The following is a 22,562-nucleotide window of genomic DNA, read 5'->3' as shown; positions in this document are numbered from 1 at the left end:
GCCTTCTGTTTTTCAATGGCTCCTGAGAATACTTCACTCCTCAAGTATTCATGTGTGCGACAGCTTCAACAACAATCCTCCTGTTATTATCCTCCTAAGACTGCATGTACCTCTGAGGACATTACATTTCAGCTTTCCTACAATGAAGTCGTCATTTCTGCTATTTCAGTTTTTAAGATAGTTGTCCAGAATGTCTGTTGAAGCTTAAGTAATTCAACAAAAATGTAGAATTTGCTGTGAATTTTCCAGGAATTTTTATAGAAATGTTAAGGAATTTGTTTGATTATTTGGGGAATTTGCTTGATAAATTTAAAATATTTTCATGGAAATTTTAAAGATATGTTAGTACGTTTTGGAAAGTTTCATTAGAAACTTTAGAGGAAATTTGCTTTAAAATGTTTTGTCATTGTCATTGTTACTAAGGTAAATTTGTTTGGACGTATGAGGGAATTTGGACATTTTTGGGAAAATGTAATCGTAATTTGGGGGATTACGAGTTTAGTTTACTTGAACAATTTGCTCGGAAATTTTTAGGCTTTTTTCATGGAAATTTGGGAAATTTATCAATATTTATTTGTTTGATAGATTTGGGCGGGGATGTCCTATGACATTTTCAAGAATTTCATAAAAATTTCAGGAAATTTGGTGGTTTTGGGTGAATTTCCAGTCATTTTGAAGAAAATTTGGGAAATGTATTTGTAACTTTGGGTAAATTTGATAAGAAATTTTGGGGGGAACTTTGAAATTTTTCAAGAGTTTTCATAGAAAAGTTAGGTAATTTAATTATTTGGGGAATTTGCTTGAAAACTTTCAGGTATTTTCATGGAAATTTGGGGGATATGTTGGCTTATTTTAGAATGTTTTATCAGAAGTTTAGGGGAAATTTGCTTTTGAAAGTTCTGGTGTGTTCATTGGAATTAAGGGAAATTCGTTTGGACATATGGAATTTGGAACTTTTCAGGCATTTTCATGGAAATTTGGGGAAATATATTTATTCATATATATATATATAGGGCCCTAAACTCCTGGGAAAGCTGTTAAACAGAGCCTTCATCACGAACTAAAACTGACCACTATAGCAGCTACATACCAAATATTACTCTTACAAATTATCTTGAAATAATGTAAAATATATTATAACAATAATTAGAAATGCAATGTATTTGCCATTTCTAATTCAGCCCACAATAGTTGCCTATAAAAGAAATGTTACTTAGTTATAATTAATACATCATCATAGATAGCATATCAGATTCTACCACAGACCTGTGTCTTTCAGCAAAACTTACTTTATCTGAAAAAATCACAACAATTATTGTTCCTTTTACAAATCGTAATCTTGTTGCAATATGATCACACCGACCTCCATTGTACATACATAATCTTGATCATATTTACCATATGAATATTGGCCTGATGTGCAGAGAGGCCCTACGCGCTGTGAGTGGTCTGCGTACAGTTAGGGATGGGCCTGTTCCCGACAAAACATTTCTAAACGGCGTTTGGGTTTTATTCAGGTAGAAAATAGATCTATATTCTAATATCTAGATGTTTACTCAGGCTCCAGAACTGTGTATCATGCTATCATTATTGCTGAGCTCTATAATAACAGTGACCTGCAGCAGTGGAGCACTTCACAGATCATTACTGGTTTTGTGAGTGCTCTGCTAATGCCATGCGTGGGGGGTGTTAAGTATTAACAATGCACCTACATTTTCAGTTACCACAGCATGACTTGTTCCAACATCATAGGAGCTGTTTCTTTGATCACTGCAGGGCCAGGCTACACACACACAGACACACACAGTCACAGAAGAACCACAGCGTCCACTCCAGTTTGTCGAATCTCACAGCTGACCTTTACAATGAGAACCGGATCCTTTATCAGTAAACAAACCAGAAACGAGTGGCAAGCTATCAGTACAGGATTGAAAGAGAAGCTGTGGAGCACAGCTGAATTTAGATCCATTCATCACTTAGATTATTTATTTGCTTCTATCCAGTTTAAACCCACACTGATTTCAACCTCTGATATTTTGGTGCATACACAGGGAAAGAAAAATCTTAAGAAATTACACTCAATGGTGCCAAAACAGAAATAAATCCTAAAATAAAAGGGCAAGGTGAGAGGCAGCAGCTTCATTTAACTTCCACATAATAATGGATAGTGGCATAAACCTTGATGACATTCACTCCTCACAACTGTGACTAAATTTGTCATAAAGCCCCCTCAGTGGGAGTTAAATTATTCTATTAGAATCACTGATCTTCTCAAATCCCATGGTTGATTTATGATCTTTGCAGGTGTAGCTGTACTTCTCTAATTGATGTCTCAAAAACACTTTGAGTAAAGTCTTGAGGTGATGTGTGATTCAGTTACCGCAGATGAAAATCCCAGCAGAGACTTTGATTAATGCATCTAATCAAATGACTTTCACACAGGAAGAATTCCTTTCAAAGATTTGCTTGATTTAAAGTCTAAGTAGAGGATGAAAATGAAATGAACAACAGCTGATATATGATATTCCCTCTGCTAGTCTGTGTGCTCAAATACTCACTCTTGCCATGTTGGTCTTCTGGGCCTCAAAGTAAGAATTTATATGGAACTTAAGTTTTGTCAGTTTAGTGCTATACTGAACTCAGCTGCTTAAAAAAATTATACAAAGGATTTTCATTAGCAAGAGAGCTGAAATTAGCAAGGCTTATCTAGCAACCAGGGTTAAATTTGTTAGTCTGTTTGAGCGAGATGAGACCATTCAATTTGACTTTGTGTTATAGCTGCAGGTGTTCCTTGTTATCCTCAACAAAGCTGCTCTAAACACTCAGACTGACTTCAATTTATTGAGCATAGCTCAAAACAGGATCTGAGTGTCCATGGGTAATCAATTTCAGATTAGTAAGCCAAGTCTGGCTATTGTTAGCATTGCTAGCACCAGCGGTCTTTGGTCTTTCTTGCAGGTTTTCATCCACATTCCTGTGATGGATATTGTCACACATTGCTTTAGTTGAGTGGTTATATTCTAGTAAACACGAAGCAGCCAACACAGAACTTTATCTCGATTGTCTTGATCAAAATACTGCCAAACCATGCCACACCAATGATAAATGCCAATAAAAGGTATTCACCCCCTTAGATGTTTTACTCATTTTGTTAATTTATAAATCAATCAAAGTCAATATAACTTGGCTTTTTGGCAAAAAAAAGGACAAAAAAAAAAAAAACTCCAGTTCCGGAAAAACGGTTTCTTCTTCTTCAAAAAAAAAAGTAAATTAAATAAAATAAGTGACTGCTTAAATATTCACCCCCTCAAGTCAGTATGTAGTAGATGCACCTTTGGCTGCAATCACAGCACTGTGGCGTGTCAGTCCACAGTCTGTGTGGATAGGTCTCAATCAGGCTTGCACATCTGGACACTTCAATTGTACTCCATTCTTCTTTCCAAAACTGCACAAGCTACATGGGGATCAGGCGTAAACAGCCCTTTTCAAGTTTAGCCACAAATTCTGTATTGGGTTGAGGTCTGGGCTTTGACTCGGCCACTCCAGAACATTCACCTTGTTTTCTTTAAAGCATTTTTGTGTTGTTTTCACTGTAAACTTCAAGATTGTCCTGCAGGATTTTCCTATATTTTGCTGCATTCATGTTACCCTCTACCTTTACAAGCCTTCCAGGGCAGGCGGCTGAAGAGCATCCCCACAGCATGATGGTGCCACCACCATGCTTCACAGTGGGGATGGTGTATTTGTGGTGATGTGCAGTGTTTGGTGTTTATTTTACATTACATTTTTTTTTTATTTAATCGACATAACTTTGTAAAAATCAGTTTTCACTTTGACATTAAAGAGTGTTTTTGTAATATTTCTGTCAAAAAAAAAACTCATTATGTTGAACATGATTGATTCATAAAATCAGTAAAAGGGCAGAACATCCAAGAGGGCTGAATACTTTTTATAGGCCCTGTATTCTATTCATTCAGTGCACATGTTTATGTCTGTGTAGTACAGCATTGGCAGTAGTGACTAACCAGAGCTACAGCTCCTGATAGCTGTTTAAGGCAGTAGTTTAGACAAAACATTTCACCACAATACATTAATTCATAAATATTAATAACTAGTTCAAACAAACACTTTAATCATTCTGTTATCAACTACAGAGGCTGCAGCTTTGCTGGCCAATGGTGCACCTTCCTGTTTAAAAGCTCACAAAAAATCAACAATGAAGGAATCCTGGCCAACACAGGTTCAAAGCTCACCCTCAGATGTGAGTCATATCTGTTCTTTAATCACAGACTATGACCCTATCTGTTGCCATCTTAAGTCCTCTTCTGTTCCTCAAGATAAAAAGAAAATGTTTCCTTATATTCACATCTTCTGGTTCGCACTTATGCATGCTGGATTCATGTGTCATGTTCTTTTTCAGATTTGATGATAGCCTCAAACAGAAGGAGGAAGCCTGAATGCTTGAAAAATGGGTGATTTTTTTTTCAGGTGTTGCTTTGGTTGTGCATGAATACACTGCCCAGAGAAAGGAAAACAGGAGTGTAAGGCATGTTTCATGTTCTTTTCAGTGCTCTTTCTCAAGCATTACTGAGCTAGATGAAGGAGCAAAGAGAGCTAAAAACATCACATATCACCTGCTGCTGATTTTTTTATGCTTTGGATCATTTTAACTGTATTTTACATATATTTGTACTTGGTAAGTCACTTTTCCTCGATTACAGTATTAATAACGTCATATGAGTCAGCATACTGTAAACAGGTGAGTAATTACACCTTGAATATATTAGGTAATTTTTTTAACTCTTCTGCCCCCTACTGATGACTATATCTGGCTATAAATAAAAAAAAAGGAAATCCATTGCTATTATCATTAAGTGAAAGACTCATTTGAGCCTTCACACCTCATTGTGCTTTTTGTGTTAGTGTTTCTCTGAGACTGATAATGAATATGCATGTGTGCATTTGTGTTAGTACCATGTGACTGGTCCTCCATGTGTCCGAGAGTTTCAATCTGCTCCACCAGGTCATTTGAGTTCCACTGACTCATGCCGAGCAGTATGGCGCTCTTTCCCTCCATAACATCTGCTGGGACACACCGACAAACAAAGGAATAAGACAGTGAAGCAAATATAAACATTTCTTCCCTCTGAAGTTCAGCAATAAGAGAGCTCATTGTACTTGACGCTGGAGCTTGAAATGCTGACTACACCTGTTTAACACCTAAACAAGTGTTTTGACACTATTTTCTACCTGATTGAACTAGGTCAGACGGACAATTTGTACCTTTTATTCTACCCTTGGAGCTAAACCAGCACTGGGCATGACATTTCCTCTTCATTTAGATTTTGCTTTCCAAATGCTGCTTCATGCTGCTTATGCCAACCGATTTGACAGCTAACAAAAAAGTAAATGCAGCGTGACAGGTCAGAGCAAACAACAGAGACATGCAAATAAACAACTTTCACGTGTATTTTGTGTACTTTCATGGATGACTACAAAGAGGGTTGCTACTGTGTTTATTTGACCTGAATGGTGTTTAACAGTAACCCAACACTGGGAGTAACAGAGGTATCCACCAACCATACTATCAGCTGTTTCTACAAGTGTAACAACTTGATAAGTTTAGCTAAGTGCTGCCACCAAAAAATGGATGGATGGATGGATACATTGACTGACAGACAGATGTACAGAAGAATGCATGGATGCACATGCATGGATGGATGGACTGACTGCACAGTGTGAAGGCAGAATTCATGGGCTTTGGGTACAGTCATGGACAAAAGTACTGGCACACCTGGAATTTTTCCAGAAAATACACCATTTCTCCCAGAAATTGTTGCAATTACAGATGTTTTTAGTATATACATGTTTATTTCATTTATGTGCATTGGAACAACACAAAAAAGCAGAAGAAAATAGCCAAAATTGGCATAATTTTCCACAAAACTTAAAAAATGGGCCAGACAAAATTGTTGGCACCCTTTTAAAACTGTGGGTAAATCAATTCATTTCAAGCATGTGATGCTCATTTAAACTCACCTGTGGCAGTAACAGGTGCTGGCGATATAAAAATCACACCTGAAGCCAGTTAGATTGTATAACAGTTGACTCAACCTTTGTGTTGTGTGCCTTTATGTCACACCAAGCATAGAGAAGAGAAAGAAGAGCCAAGAGTCTGAGGACTTAAGAAGCAAAACTGTGGAAAAATATGAACAATCTCAAGGTTTCAAGCCCATCTCCGGAGATCTTGAAATTCATTTGTCCATTGTAATATAATCAAGAATTTTATAACCCATGGAACTGTGGCTAATCTCCCTGGATGTGGACAGAAGAGAAAAATGGACAAAAGAATGCAACGCAGGATAGTTGGAATGGTGGATAAACATCCTCAGTCAACTTCCACACAAATTCAGGCTGTCCTGCAGCCTCAGGGTGCAAAAGTGTCTGCACAGACCATACGTCGTTATCTGAATGAGATGAAGCGCTATGGCAGGAGACCATGGAGAACCCCACTGCTGACAAAAAAAATAGTAAAAAAAACAAAAGCCAGGCTGGAGTTTGAAAAATGTACCCGAGTAAGCCTCAGTCCTTCTGGGAGAACATTTGGTGGACAGATGAGACTAAGGTAGAGCTTTTTGGAAAAGCCAGTCATTCTGCTGTTTACAGAAAACTGAATGAGGCCTACAGAGAAAAGAACACAGTACCTACAGTCAAACATGGTGGGGGTTCAAAGATGGTTTGGGGTTGTTTTGCTGCCTCTGGCACTGGGTGCCTTGACTGTGTGCAAGGAATCATGAAATCTGGCGACTATCAAAAGATTTTGGGCCGCAATGTAGGGCCTAGTGTCAGAAAGCTGGGTCTGTGTCAGAGGCCATGGGTGTTCCAGCAGGACAATGACCCAAACATACCTCAAAAAACACCAAGAAATGGTTGGAGACAAAGCGCTGGAGAGTTCTGAAGTGGCTAGCAATGAGTCCAGATCTAAATCCCATTGAACACCAATGGAAAAATTCTAAAACTTGCTGTTGAAAGAAGGCACCCTTCAAATCTGAGAAATCTGGAGCAGTTTGCAAAAGAAGAGTGGTCCAAAATTTTAGTTGAGAGGTGTAGCCTGCTTAAATAAAGGTTAAATAAAGTAAGAAGCTTGTTGATGGTTATAGAAAGAGATTGGATTCAGTTATTTTTTCCCCAAGGGTGTGCAACCAAATATTAAGTTGAGGATGCCAACAATTTTGTCTGGCCCATTTTTTAAGTTTTGTGGAAAATTATGCCAATTTTGGCTATTTTCTTCTGCTTTTTCATGTTGTTCCAATGCACATTTGAAATAAACATGTGTATACCAAAAACATCTGTAATTGCAACAATTTCTGGGAAAAATGGTGTATTTTCTGGAAAAATTCCAGGTGTGCCAATACTTTTGTACATGGACTGTATATCATTAACAGTTCAGTTTTACAGCTTGAGATGACATATACCAGTACAGAACAGTACAGTATATGAGGGCTCAAAGAGGATGCAAAATAAGAAAACAGTTGACTACAGTTGAAACAGTTGACTAGCTCAGTACTGGTTACAAAATTTACAAGATACCTTCCAAAAAAAAGTCAATCTAATCATCTGTTTTATAACTGTGGGTTCTACCATCAGTCCTATTGAACTTTGCCATAAACATACTTCCGTCAGGTTACTTTCACATACATCCCCAAATGTAGTCATAGATCACTCGGCCACAGTGTTGGCCTGTACACAACCTAAGCAATTGCCTCTGCACTCCTGCTCCTCGTGGACCTATTCTTATGAATTATATATGGTAGTGTTCCTTCAAGCATGTGTTCCTACCCTGCTGCTGTGCCTACACTGCCAGATTGAATAACGTTTTTCCTATTATTACAAAGAGTTTGGCGTTCTGATCATGACAGCTGCCCTGGTTGTTTTTATATTTGCCCAATCCGCCTCTCAGTCATACTCCCACTTTCCCCAAGCTTCTGCATTTCTATGATGCTCTGAAGTCATTTCTATTCTTCACCTGTTCACAAGAACCCTCAGACTTTCCATCACTGGGGTGCTTTTTACGGTAACTAATGCTCCCTCCTCTCCTTGTCCATGACCTGAAAACTGTTCTGTTCTGTTGAGCATCCCTCATAGAAGTCTTAACTGAGGCACTCTGCCAATCTGATGATTCTTTGTTGTGGTATCAATAAGTTAAATGTGTTCTTTCATTAGTAAAAGCAGATCATCAAGGCACCTGGGTTATATTTGGGTTTTCTTGCACATTTTATGGTCATTTCCTGTTTTATTTTGTAGTCACTTACCCTTGTCTGCCTTCTGTGACTACCTGGCCCCTGATATCCACACCTGTGTCTTTCCTCTGTGTAAATAACCCCAGTGTTTCTTCCATCATGTTGCCAGTTCCTAGTGTTTCCAATCTGTACCATGTCCTTGCAGTCTCCCTTGTTTGACCCTCTTGAATGACTTTTATGACCCAGCCTTTTCCTTATCATCTGGTTTTTGTCTGTCACTTTGATGTGTTAGCTGTGCATATCCTCAAACAACATGTATTACAGGCAAGTACAACATCGTTCATGATGCAGCTTGACTCACAGGCCAATGTCATGTAAAATATCAAGTATATATACCTGGCCTTAGTGTCAGGATAAAGTCAATAACCTGGCTCTTCTATCTGATCCCTGCTGCCAATACTCTGGCTCTAACTGCATAACATGCCAGTTACTAGGAATGGGCAGTAATATGGTAATACCGTCTCTGGGGTGTTAAGAAAATAGCCACATTATTGCTTTCATTACTGTCATGAAGACGGTGCTGCATAATGAGTGCACATTTATAATAAATGCCTTGTGAGAGTATGTCCATTCCCACAGGCAGCACCACTTCCACTTCCTGTGTGTGAAGATGCTTGAAAAGTATGAAAAGAACTCCTGGTTGCCAATGATGTCAGGTTAGTTTGGCAAATGACAAACGCCCACAGACATAAGGCGCATAGAAACTTGTGCACCATGGCCTGGCACAGCACTGGCACAGCATTAGCACAGCACTGGCACAGTTAAATAGATGAAGTTAATCTGTGCCTATTGGTTATTTTAGGCGCTAAAGTAGTCTGTAACTTTTTAATAGCTTCCTATTAAGTAAACACACGCCACTGTTGCGTTACTAGGAAATAATATTAAAGGCCAATGTTTATCTGTTTAAAAGCACCCTTAACATAGCTAAACATTCCCAGATCCTATATCATAATAGTTGATTATCATTTCTTAAATTACCTCCAGGAGGAGGGGAGGGAAGACGAAAAAGGAGAGAAACTTGGTTTGGTGGTTTGGTTTGCTTGGTTTGGTCTCCATCCTAAGGTAACTGGTCACTTGTGTGAAAACAATTCCTCAAATCACTTCCAGCACTCCTGTAAACATTGCTTAATAATTATTTTCTTTTAGATTTATTTGTGGGCTTTTCATGCCTTTATTCTATAGAGGAGAACAGTGGATAGAGCTGGAAATGGGAGAGAGAGTGGGGAAAGACGTGGTAAAGGGCCACAGGCCGGATTCGAACCTGGGCCGCCCACGTACATGGGTAGCACCCCAGCCCGCTAGGCCATCTGTGCGCCCCCATAAATGTTTTTTTTTTTTTTTTTTTTTTGAGCTGAAGCATTTTGAGAAAAGATTCAATGAAACGTACTCTGCTTGTAGAGATGCTTGCGTGTGCGCAGCAACAAGTGCTTGTGGTTTTAACCACCTGACAGTAACCCCATATGCCCTGGTGAAATTTTGGGAGGGTATGACGGTATTAAAAGATGATTACCACCCAATCCTACCAGCAGCTGTGACCACGACCTTGGCTTCATCTTCAAACAATGGTAGTAGGCTGAGGTGTAGTGTCCATCTTTATATACAGTCTATGGCTACACCTCAACATGTACAGATGAATGATTTATCCTGATGCTGTGAAACAAAAAGAATTTCTTTTGTCTTTGCATCCCATCCTCTTCAGTCAACCAGCAAACCATTTATGTCTTTTTATTCTGCTGTCTTTGTAAAACTGATGTTAAAGCCTCTTTGACTGCACTAACTGCCATGCTTTCAGTTTTGCAATTTCAACCATTCAGTGAATTCTGCACATCCTTTACCACACCTCCACTCTCTCCTGCATGGCAACATGTAGATCATCAGACGTACTTTTTTGTTATTGGTTGAGAAGATTATGACGTGCTGCATGAAAAGCTAACATCAACCAACAAAAATGATCACTGACGTTCATGCAAGTCAGTTCCCTGATGTTAAGTACAAAAGGGAAATACACCTTTTATGCTGCCTTAATAAAGGAATTTCAGATGTTCAGTTTTAACTTTTCTCTCAATTCCTGATGTGTTTTAACACTCCTTTATGCATGGTTTTAGTTTTGCTTGTATTAAACAGTTTTTCATGTAAAACCACACAGAGGACCGCAGAGGAAATAAGCATATCTCTGTGCTCGCTGATGTAAATCACCATCAAGATACAAAATAAAGAATTAAAATAATAATGATGATGACTGTTGAAAGCTTGAGCCTTTTTGGGTAACTTCAACTGCAATTGATTATATAAATTGATTGCTCCTGCAATAATTAAATAAAAACAGCCCCGAAAAGTTGCCACAAAGTCAGCCACAAAAACCCCTGTGAATAAATGACTGTTTTACTACAGCATCAAATCTGCATTTGGGTCCTTCCTTATGGTGCCTTTAACAGTATTTAAAAAGAGTTCTAACCTCAAGCAGAACACATCCACTGATATGACATGTGGCCACTTTTAAACCTTAGAACCACCACACTTGTACAGTGTGTGACAAGTGCTGTCACAGCACAGAGCATCTTAAACCAGTGAGAAAAAAAGCCAGGTTGGGTGTTTGGTTCAGCATGACCAAAACGGTTGTCCACAGCTTTCCAGCTGACATCTGAGACAGTCTGAGACAGGATGAGTCACACAGGAGGATGAACACACGTCTCTGCTCACATTCCTGCCGGGCAGCTCTGAAAGACTCTGACGCTGCTCCACACAGCCTGTCTGTTTGGATCACACATCGGCCGGTCTCCTGGTCACAGTATGTCTTTCACTATCTGCTCCAGCTCTTGTACTCTTTGATGCCCTTCTCCTCCCTCCGTGGTCAAACATGGACTGAATGTAATGATGCAGTGACATACACTTGCAAAGAAGAGAAAAGGGAAAAACAAAGAAGCTGGAAAGTGACTCATAGAGAGATGAATTATTATGAAAGTAGCGTCACATGGTGTAAGACAGCCTGTTTGAATAGGGGAGAATGCTAAGCAGGTTTTACGCCCAACTCTGAAAGACACAGGTTACTGAATCATCACTAGGAGGGAGACACAGCTCGCAGCCAAAACAGAAGCTCCTCCGAGACGCAAAATGTGTCTTTGTTGAATAAAATACTACCCACGCTAAAAAGAGAAAGAGAGATCCTGTCATCCGTGGATATCAGGCGCAGCACAAACAAACAAAATGCACCAATAATCAAAAGAATAAATCTCCTCTGTCGCCTGTTTGCGGAATACATGTGAGAACAGCAAAATCCGATTTGAACAATAAGCGTAAAAGAAAATAGGAGTGTGCAATGTGCCTGCAGCCAACAGCCTCAGGGGAGAGGAAAGAGATTTGGAAACATCCTTCAACCTGTCAGCTCACAGTGAGTAAGTGTCAGAGCTGGAGGGAGATGAATAGATGCAGTGATTGTTAAAAGATGACGAAACTGCCTCACCTGACCTCTAACACTTAAATTATTTGTCTTTTTTTTTTTTTTTTTTTTGGAATTTTCACTTATTGATCTCATCATTGCTTGTAAAAATGCTACTTCTGGCTTTATTGAAGGTCCTTTAAATTCCAGTGATGCACTATGAAAATGAGAGCTCAGGGATTATCCGCATAAAAAGAATGAGTCTGTCTGGTGAGTAGGCTAGTGAAGATGAATGGCACTGAAACATCATGAGTGTAAATCACAAGCCGACCATGTTTCTGGAATTAATTTATGGTGGTGAGAAAAGAAGACCAACTGTAGTCATATTAAAGCTTATATGGCTATGGAAAAATCTATTCATAGTCTGCACATACAGTACATATTCAGGTATGTCGTTAGTTTGGCTCACAATGATATTAAAGCTCTTGGCAACAGTTGGAAAGATAGCCATTTGGTACAAAATCTTCATTTTCTAAAGACAGATATTAAATGAGTTTGGGGACTTGTCCTCAGGGGCTACAAAAAGAAAAAAATTGTACTAATGCTATGTCTTTTCTTTTGCCATCTAACTCATTGGATTTTCCTTTTTTACATGTAATATTTAAGACATTAAATCCTGATGCTTTTTGGTGAATTTTAATCTCTATTTGAGGCATTGCTGCGGCCAGTTTTGTATCTAAATAATCCTCAAGTGTACAAAACTGCTTTTGTATTGTTCTCCATATAGATTCATATAGATTCAGATGAAATCACACAGCAGTTCAGAACTCAAGACAGGGGGCAAGAAGTAACTTCTACATAAAGACACACTGACAAAAATGTCATGTTTTGTGCGAATAATGTCTATGCAAGTGATCATCAACTGACGGCCGGGGGACCATATTCGGCCACCAAAAAGCTCCCCATCCGGCCCCCATAAGATGATTAATGTTTGGAGAAATAAAGATGTCATTGGTTTAAGGGTATCTTTTGTCTTTAAATCCATACACCTATCAAATCAACCTCAGGGAAATTAAAAATTCATCAGTTTTATCAGGAGTGACTGAACGTCTGATATGTTTTTTATTTACAAATGTCCACCTGTTGGCCATTATTAGTAAATATGATGCATGATAAACACATAATTAGTACATAATTAGTCCAGTCCTGATTAAATTATCTTCCCCCTTTCCCTTCAGCATCTTTAAGAGTACAATTTTTCTGCCTGTGAATTAAAATAAAAGACCCGTGTCCTGTATGTGTTTTCCAACATGAAGGATTCACCCTATTAACTTCAAACTCAGTGACGGACAATATGGAAACCCAAGAAATATCTGGCTAAACTATTTCAATTGCCCTCTTGTAGGTGGCTTGATTGATTTCACAGGTAATGTGAAAAAATAACTTACATTTTCAAAGAAAATACTAATATAATAAAATGTTTAGGACACCAACATTTTATCCTATATTAATTCATGCTCCAAGCGTCTTTCAAGGCCCTTTTGCAGATGTAATTGATGACCATCCATCATCCATGCCAACCATTCGGTGACAAAAATAAAGACATTCTTAAGCTGATTTTGTGTCTTGAAAGTAGTGACATTAAGGCAAAAAAAGTTTTAAAAACTCAGAGAAATGGTAGGAGGAGGAAAGGAAACTGGCACCACTGTTGCTCACATTAAAGATCAATTTTTAGAACAGTCTCGTTTGTGAATGCCACATCACCATGACAACATTAGGCATATGTTAAAGGGGCTCAGCTAGTCTCTTAGCAAAGTACAAGACTCCTCCAGACTCTTGGCTCCCTTCTTCTGACTAGACCACCCTAGAGGTCTGCAGGACTGAGTATTTGTGATATTGATCACCTCCAAACCAGGTAAGGTCTGTAAGAATGTGGGGGAAAAAATCAGTTGTAATTGTTTAGGGATAATACTCAATGTATGTAGAAATTTTCTGATAATAACTGCGGCGTAGAGGTGCATTTAGAGTTTTAAAGCACATTTTTTACTCTGTTCATATTCATTCCTATTGGCCCCATATCCCCCACTTCCTGACTCCCATTCAGCATTTGCACATCATCAGGATACTTGACTACAAACAATGTATTTTGAATGCCTAAGCAATTTTTGTACATTTTACTCATTTTAAACACATGTAGGCTTTACATTTTTTAGTTTGTTATTACTATTTTAAAAACCGTTTGTAGCTCTTTCTTATTTCTAAAGGTACTCTGTATATATACCAGCGCCTGCCAATGATTAAGTTTCTTCTCCTCTTTAATAATCCCATGTGTACCCCGCTGTATCTTCAGTGTCAGCTTGTGTCCCTCCGTGTCATTACAATTCTGTGAGGCAAACTTGATGAAACAGGTGTTGAGCAGCAACAGTTTCATTAAAATCAAACACTGCAGCAGCCGATTTCACGAATCAACACAGAGAGAAAGAGGTAATCAGTGAAAATGGCACCTGCAGGGACTGCTTTGGAATGAAAAACTCTTGTTTTGTTTAGCCGCTCCTGGTTCAAATTTACAGCAGCAGATGCGAAGTCCAAAAAGATCTTTTAGGGCGGATTGTCAAATAGTTTATAATGAAGAATGATTCATTTTCTTGGCTCAATTTCACAACAAAATGTCACATGAATCAAGTCAATGAAAGCCTCAGAGAACATGGATTTTGGAGTTCACTGACAGACTATGAAGCAGGATTATTTCTACTGGTTAAAAAGCAACAAAACAATAACTTAAATGAAAGATCTGTAGTCCGGGAAACATTCAGTCTTGGACATCAAGTCTTCTGCCCAATAATATTCAATCAACATTAGAATATTTTATTTAGAGGTAAGATGACAAAAAACAAGGTGCAAGAATGAAAACTGTGGCCTCCCTCAAAAAAGATACATAACAAATCATGTAAGAAAATAAATATTTAAAAAGAGATGGAATTTATCTTTCATTCAGTCTCACATAGATTCACACATGTCAGATAGATGTTAGATTAAAGGGAGAAGAGATGGAGTCGATTACTTTACCGACACAGATGAAAGCTTTGATATCTTCCAACAGACAAAGAAAATCAAGGGGGAATAAACTGTGTGTGACTGCGTACTCTTATGCCTTATGCTTTTAGTTTTAAGACGAAAAGATTGCTGACAGTTTAGGAAAGTTTGTTTAAAGTGTTTTCAGGCAGAGTGGGGGAAAGAGGGAGAATGGTTTCTAATTGGACCTTCAATTCAAACTCATATCTGCTGCATTCTTTTACATTACTTAGAGAAGATCTCTAACGCTCAGACTTATTTATTTTGGTAAAATATGCTCATTGTGATTTTGATACCTGCATCATTTTCCAAAAAAGTTGGGACAGGTGCAGAGAAGGACACCTTTAACATTCCACGGGTAGATAGGTTAATTTGTAACAGGTGATAGTACTATGATTGGGTATAAAGGAGCACTCTGTGAAAGCTCAGCTCTTTATAGTCAACAATTACCTCCACTTTTTAAAAAATTGTGTAGGCAAATAGTCCAACTGTTTTTGAACAACTTTCCTCAATGTGCAGCCACAAAGAATTTAGAGATTTCTCCATCCACAGTCAACAGCAACATAAAAAAACAGAAATCTCTGCACACAAGTGCAAGATGTCACTGCATGGACAAATCACTGACATTGGGCCACAACCTCATATCTCCATATGTCATGGTTAGATTTTCAGTAATCAGTGCTATTGGTCAACCTCTATATTAAATCTGTCAGTGGGTTGTAACCAATTTTAAGTCAAAAGGGTATCAAAGAGATGCTGACTATAACCATTCAACGTTAAATCAATTGACCATTTCTCCCAGAAGTTGTTGCAATTACAAATGTTTTTTGCATACACGTTTATTTCCTTTATGTGCATTGGAACAACACAAAAAAGCAGGAGAAAAAAGACAAAATGGACAGAATTTTACACAAAACTCAAAGAATGGGCCGGACAAAATTGCTGGCACCCTCAACTTAGTATTTGGTTGCACACCCTTGGGAAAAAATAAGTGAAACCAATCACTTCCTATAATCATCAACAAGCTGCTTACACCTCTCAACTGGAATTTTGGACCACTCTTGTTTTGCAAACTGCTCCAGGTCTCTCAGATTTGAAGGGTGCAACTGCAATTTTGAGATCTCTCTATTTTACTGCCAGAATTGCATTGTAGCCTCACAGACCTTGAATTGTAAATGTTGAACACGTTTGCCTCCGACAGAATACCCACAACAACCAATTAGAGCGGGGAAACTGGGCACCACCTCGAAGTTACATAGGCATACTTTCACGGCACACAACATAAACACCACTGTACCATCCTTCCAGCCAGGATTTTATCCTGATTCTTTTCCTTGTTTTATGTTTTTTTCTACAGCTATAACACATGCTAGGATACCTTAATGTGGAGTGAAAAGCCAGGGGTATTGACAGACACCCATGTTTGTTTTTCATCTAAAGCCACATAATCATGCGAGATGCCTGGCAGGTCTGCAGCTGTTTGGTCTCCAGTGGTTTGACGGTGTAGCTGAGCTGTCTAGAGTGAGCAGTCAGACAATTTAAGAGGAATAATTGTTTTGAATTTTGTTGTGATTTTTTCCTTATGTCTGTGGTCTCCAAGTTTTTACAATCATTCAAGATTTGAAATCGTCTAGTGTTGCCAGCCTTGGAGGACACCAACAGACAACCAAGATATATCAAACGGTAGCAACAGGTGTTTGCTGTGATGCGAGACAGTGAGCATCACATGTCACGTTGAAGCTGGATGATGCTAGTTTGTATAAAGTTGCTGTGATTGGTAATTTATGTGAAAGCTCACCATGATTGATTGTTAGATTCAGACCAGATGATCACTTTTTTCAAAGTTTTTTTAAACACACATCAAAAAATGCATTTAAGTATCAGGAAATTGTACCGCCATATTTTAGAAAAATAGTCAGTAACTTGTCCAAAGCACATGCTGATTTCTATCTAAGAAACCACAGTCACCCCAGTTTGCATCCACAGACAGCACAGAGGCAAACAAAGCAGCACAATAACAAAGCAGCCTGATAATAGATGTCCTTCCTGCATACAAACACCGTTTTATTTCAGTGGCAATTTCTCATGGCGTTAAACTGCTGGAACAGCCAACAGCATGAATTTGCTTTCAGGCTCACAGTTTCACTTCCTCTCTCATTATTTCCATTCATGTCATCAAATAACAAATCTGGATTAGCACATGGCAAATTTGTCAGCAGCTCACATCAATAAACAAGGTGACAATTGAGCTGGCATCCGCTTGAAGGCACAATTGGTCCAGATTAAAAATTGTGACTTTTCAGGCTGATGTGATAAAACGCCTCGGTTAGTTGAACATGTGAGACTTTTAGTGGAGGCTGAAGGATGATGGGAGATGGAGGTGGAGGTGTGGAGGACTCCAGCAGGGTAGAAGAAACCAGCAGGGCTTTTATTTTTATTTTTTGAGGCAAGGAGGGCTGGTAGAATTTCTGTGACTTCTAAGATGTAAAATAAAGGGAGCAAGAGCAGCTCTTAATAAAAATATACTGCTGGTGTAGAGCTCTTGAAGGAGAGCAATTGCACGTATAAAGATGCATGGTTACAAGGATTTCTTTTCTGGAAATAGAAACAGAATCTTTCTTGACACATTGAATTATGCCACAGGAATTGACTCCAGTTCATGGTCAAATGACTGAGATACACCTACATTTATAAAGCATTAGAAAGTAAATAAACATCCAAGGCTGCATATATGGTAGCAAAAATGACATCTTAACCTCCAATCTAGGACAAATCTTACATTTTCTCAATTGCATAGTGTTCTAAGACATAAGTGAAACGCTGAAGATGTAGGAATCAGTCCCGCTGAGCTTTTGCAGAAAAACTATAAAGAGGGATGATGCAACTGGCTTAGAAAAGTCATGAAATGTTAAAACTATGTTTCAATGTAGCACAGTGTTCAATGATGCAAGAGAAATACTGAAGATACAGGAGTCAGCACCGCTGAGCACTTCAGATGATACAATGAGCTATAAAATGTTATTAAAGAATTGACAGAAATTATTCAGTAAAAAGCTGGTGGGTGAAGTAGCAACATCAAAGAAAATTCACACATATAGTGGCTCAAAGTGAGAGGTTAGGAAGAGAGGAGATATTTTGTTTTCTTCTTTGTCATTGAGAGCAATTCATGAATCCTAATCAAACAGTTAAACTAAAATTTGACCTTTTCCAAAGATGACTGCTCCAGATTGTGGTTTTTCTTTGGTTAACGAGAGTTTCAAATGTCTCCTTATCTTTTGCCTTTTATCTGAATAGCAGCTTTGAGAGCGCCGTGGTCTGGACTGTAGATAAACTGAGCTTTTCCTGCCACAGGTGGAAAACAAATGCTTGTGCGCTTGACAGCAGAGGTGACTCTTGATGCAGACAGTCCTGTGATCTTCCTGTGTATTTGCATTTCCATCTGAGACTCCCCACTCTGACATTTATGACACTATGACACTTCCAAATCTCTTCAGTCCAGATGAGGAGATCTATGCGTGTATGGGCAGATGTGTGAGTGCAGGGGGGCGTGGGGCTTTGCCAGGAGCAGCTGTGTGGATGTCAGAGTAGCTGATCTAGAGTGTCTGCAGCATCTAACTATCCAGGAAACAGCTGTCACACATCCACATTATGTCACGCAGAAACACATGGTGACACAACAACTGATGGAAATGGAGCGCCGCTGTCTAGAAAGAAAATACAGGCGGATTTTATAAATACAAGAAATGCGTTGTGAATTGGAAATTGTGCACGGACAGTGTTAGCTTATTTTACTTCAAGTTCTTTTTCCTGTGGTCAAAGTTTGACTTTATACAAAAGGATCAACATTTACAATAATGTCGAGTAATTTACAGTAGCAGTTCAGGCCAGTGAGTGGATTTGGATAAGGAGGAGTGATGCTGGCTGGGGGCTGAATAATGGTTGATAGTTGTGCAGGGGTGTGTGCTTGCCCCAGCCAGGGCAGCTCACCCCAGCTCTGCCTCCCCCACTCTCTTCCTAAGCTTGGGTCTGTTTAAAGCGGCAATGATGTCTGGGCTGTGATGTCCATGTGGTGGAGTAGGTAAGATAGAGAATGCAACCAGGGGGCCCCCAAGAGCAAGGAAGTGAATGGTCACAAGCAGTTCAAAAGCAAACTATAGTAAGATCAGCCAGGCTGTGAAGAGGAATGAGGCACTAAGCGTAAAAGTCAGGAAGAAACAGTGCCCCACCTCAGATTCAATACTTTAAGTCCACATTTTACTTGAGGGATTCGTATAACGCTGTTTTAGGCTGTTTCTCAAGTCTGTTCATTAAAACGAATGTAACATAATGTTCTTGAACGCACCACACAGTCAAACAGCATCTCTGCACCGGAGAAGTGCTACAGGCATGCTAAACACTGGAGTCCTGTTAAAGTAGTGGTTTTCTTAAGTTTCTGTTACCACATAACTCCACACACAGAGGAAGCCGGAGTACCCGGGGGAGAACCCACGCATGCACAGGGAGAACATGTAAACTCATGTTTCCCTATTATAAAAACAGGTAGTTCCCAAATAAGTAGAACGTATACCTCAGTTAAATATTGAGGAACTACAAGCCTGCTGCAAGTTACTCTACTGATTAAACGCATAAATGATATCAGACTGTCATTATTAATAAATGGAGAGGTTTAGGGGGCAGCTGGGTTATTTTCACTGCACAAGTCAGAAATTAATAAGAGCTGATTGTCTTCATAAAGATCCAAATATGCACTAACAGTCTGTCATATCAAAGATTGGGTAAAAAAAAAAAAAGAAAAAACAAGTTAAGTACACCATTAATACGAAATTGTCTTTCTCTGGCAAACTTTCCACAGTTTCAAATGCCTGCTGAATCAGCACTCTGCCTGGAATTAGCCTTCAGCTTTGTCCTAATGCTAACGGTTACTGCTAGTGTAGTCTCACGAGAAGGAAAACAAACACCTTTATGATCAGTGGATTTTATTGGTTAATATGCAATTTCGGCCAATATTTTATTGGTACCGATAATTATACTGTATCCCTGATCCTACTGAATCACATTATAAAGTATCATATTGAACTGTATGGAACTGTATGGTATAGTATGGTAAAACATTGTATGTTATAGTTTGGCTTTGTCCTCTATCATAGTGTATTATAATGTATTGTATTACATTGTTTTATATTGCATTGTTTTGTATCACCTTATCCTGTCATTGTATAGCACAGTCATTACTACAATTAGATTACTGTTTTATCTGTTTGAGCTGAGCTTGGGAACTGGCAGACTAAGGTTTTAAACCTTCTTTCAGGTTTTGGCCTGGTTTATTCTTATGATGGTCTTCATATGAATCATTCTGTTTTATCTGGTCCTTTGAACCAATCAGAACCTAAATAATAGATACTTGTAAGATGCACTTGATGTATGTTCACCTGTTAGAACAATACTCTTTCCAGCAGAAAAGTCTTTGATCTTGAGCTTGAAGCATTTATACAGCCTCAGTGCTTAAAGTGAGCAATGGTGTCTAAAAGAGTGCGACTCAGAGTACATGGCACAATATTGCCATTTGAAAGCATTCACACACAAAAACCAATGTGCTGTGTTCATTGTGAGCACTTTGAGATACATCATTTAATGTTCAAGAGGCTGCTGACAAAGAATAAACTACATTATCTTTGCAGAAGAGTTTATGATCAAGAATAATGGTTCTAACACAAAATAAAACTCACAAACACAAGGAAAAGAATTTAGGAATCATCTTTTAGTAGAACACAGTAAACCTTTCTGACAGTGTGCATACATTTCATGTTATCCTAGCTCTGCTTGGTCACACTGAGAGAAAGAAGGCATTCATCATAAGCAAATAAATACCCCCCCCAAGCCTATTGCTATGGTTTAAGCTGTAGGCCTGCAATAAAACAAACCCCCTACTCGGTCATTTGTCAGTCTAATTTTCTCACCCTCTCTGTTTGCTTTCCTCTCAAGAGCTGAAATGACTTTTGGCTAAAGAAAACATATATCCAGTGTGTCGGGTAGAAATGAAAACTTGAGCGGTTGCAGCGGAGATTGAGAATTACTGTATCACAGTTAGCAGGCCTCTGTGGAGGGCCATAATTTAAACAACAACCCTTTTATGACCTTGTTCCCTTTCCCTTTTAAGGCGCTGGGAGGCATCCTTAACACTGAGCACATGTTTATATTTGGAATAACTTCTCTGGTGCTTTTTCTGCAGAACTGAGATCCCATTGTTGCCCCATGTTACCCGAGACTTCTGCCTCTTTATAATGAAAGGCAATTATAGATGGAAAAAGCACAATGAAATGGGGAAAAAGGAACTGAAAATGAGTTGCAGCTTCACAATTTAGAAAACTGAAGTAAGCACATCACATTCAGTTGGTTCATACAAAGTTTAACTGCAGCATCTGTTCACAAATTTTCTACACTACGCAGCAAAGCAGTCGTGTTGCTAATGAGATAGAAAAAAACTCAGCAGCAAGGTCCAGTTCTGGAGGTCACAGAGGCTGTTCAATATGAACAGCTGTATCTTTGCTTAGCTTGGCTTAGCCTTGCAAAAAGGCAAGAAATTAGGGTATACTGCTGGCCTAGCATTGTCAAAAAGGTCAGAACATAAACCAACACCATGTTGGGCTTGTTCATCCATTCAGGTGGCCTCTAAGAAGAAAAATTTTATGCTGTCCAGCAAACATTGGGTGTTAGCTAAAGCTTTTTCAGCCTGGCTAGCAAAATAACGGGAAGCAGCATTAAAGTTATAGCGCTAAACAAAACCTGCCCACTTTTTCAGCAGCGCTGGTTACAGAAGCAAAATTTGACACTCAAGCCTCCATGGACATTTTGTTAAATCCTTAAAATGACACTTTTAATGCCTGACCCATGCTAACCAGCCACCTGTATGCTCATGATTATGATTATATTGTATTACTTCATACTACAGTGACATTCATCGTTCATGGGTAGGGATGGGGAGCAAAACCCGGACCCGGTTCTGTTTTTCCGAAATATCTCAAAATCAATAACATTTTCGCTTGCCGATACTGCTATCAAATCTCACAGGCTCTATGACGTAACATCATTTTAAGATGAATCTGTTGTAACATCAGTTTTTTTTAAGGGGAACATAAACTAATAGCACATCAATATCGTGCATCACCAGAATGCACCTTAAACTGTTGGCTTGAGGAAAAAAAATGCTACCTGCAAGACGTATTCAATCATATTCGCCTGTGCTGGGATTAACATATCTCTCTCTTTAACTGCTTCAGAACAGTTTTCTTCTTCAGCTGCTCAGATAAATGCTGAAAAGTCCTCCAAAACTTTGTAGCAAAATACTGTTTGTTAAAAGTAGTAATCCAGTGTAGAAATCCGTGGTGGAATGGGCAGAATTGAAGTTAATTAGCGAACTTAAAAAGCTGAAAGACGGAAAATATGATGTGTTCAGGTAACCTCAGTAAATTAGACGACTATATACCATATGTTACGATGTGTTCAAATGTCACGTAAAAATGGGATAATTTAGTTTTTGAAGAGAAACCTCAATAAATATAGTTGTGAATATGAAGAATGTGTTTATATTTGAGGGATATAAAATAAATGTTACAGACTGAATCATAGCTTTTTAAGTCAAGCTCTACTCAGCTAAGACCACTTCAAGTTTAAATTTTTGTCTCCATTTTGTTTTTCCACCAAACTATAGAAAAGTATCGATAAGGACTCGGATCAATAAGGAGTATTGATAAGGGTATCAATATCAATAAAAATTAACGATCTTCATCCCTATTCGCGGGTGCAGTAGACATTTC

The 22,562-nt window shown here is 38.7% G+C and overlaps 1 protein-coding gene across 2 annotated transcripts in view; it reads right to left on the bottom strand.

Annotated features, from left to right (window-relative positions):
• pitpnm3 (PITPNM family member 3) overlaps nucleotides 1-22,562 on the bottom strand; it is a 152,459-nt gene that overhangs the window by 89,649 nt on the left and 40,248 nt on the right. Inside the window, exon 3 of one of the 2 annotated variants that reach the window (XM_041813635.1) lies at nucleotides 4,975-5,085. In XM_041813635.1, coding sequence (XP_041669569.1) covers nucleotides 4,975-5,085 — 111 coding nt within the window. The remainder of the gene's footprint in view (nucleotides 1-4,974; nucleotides 5,086-22,562) is intronic. The other variant, XM_041813641.1, reaches the window with a different exon arrangement.

The sequence above is a fragment of the Cheilinus undulatus genome, linkage group 2 (genome assembly GCF_018320785.1).
Source record: "Cheilinus undulatus linkage group 2, ASM1832078v1, whole genome shotgun sequence".
NCBI lineage: Eukaryota > Metazoa > Chordata > Actinopteri > Labriformes > Labridae > Cheilinus > Cheilinus undulatus.
The sequence above is the reverse complement of the archived record's forward strand: the minus strand, read 5'-3'. Positions and strand labels throughout refer to the sequence as shown.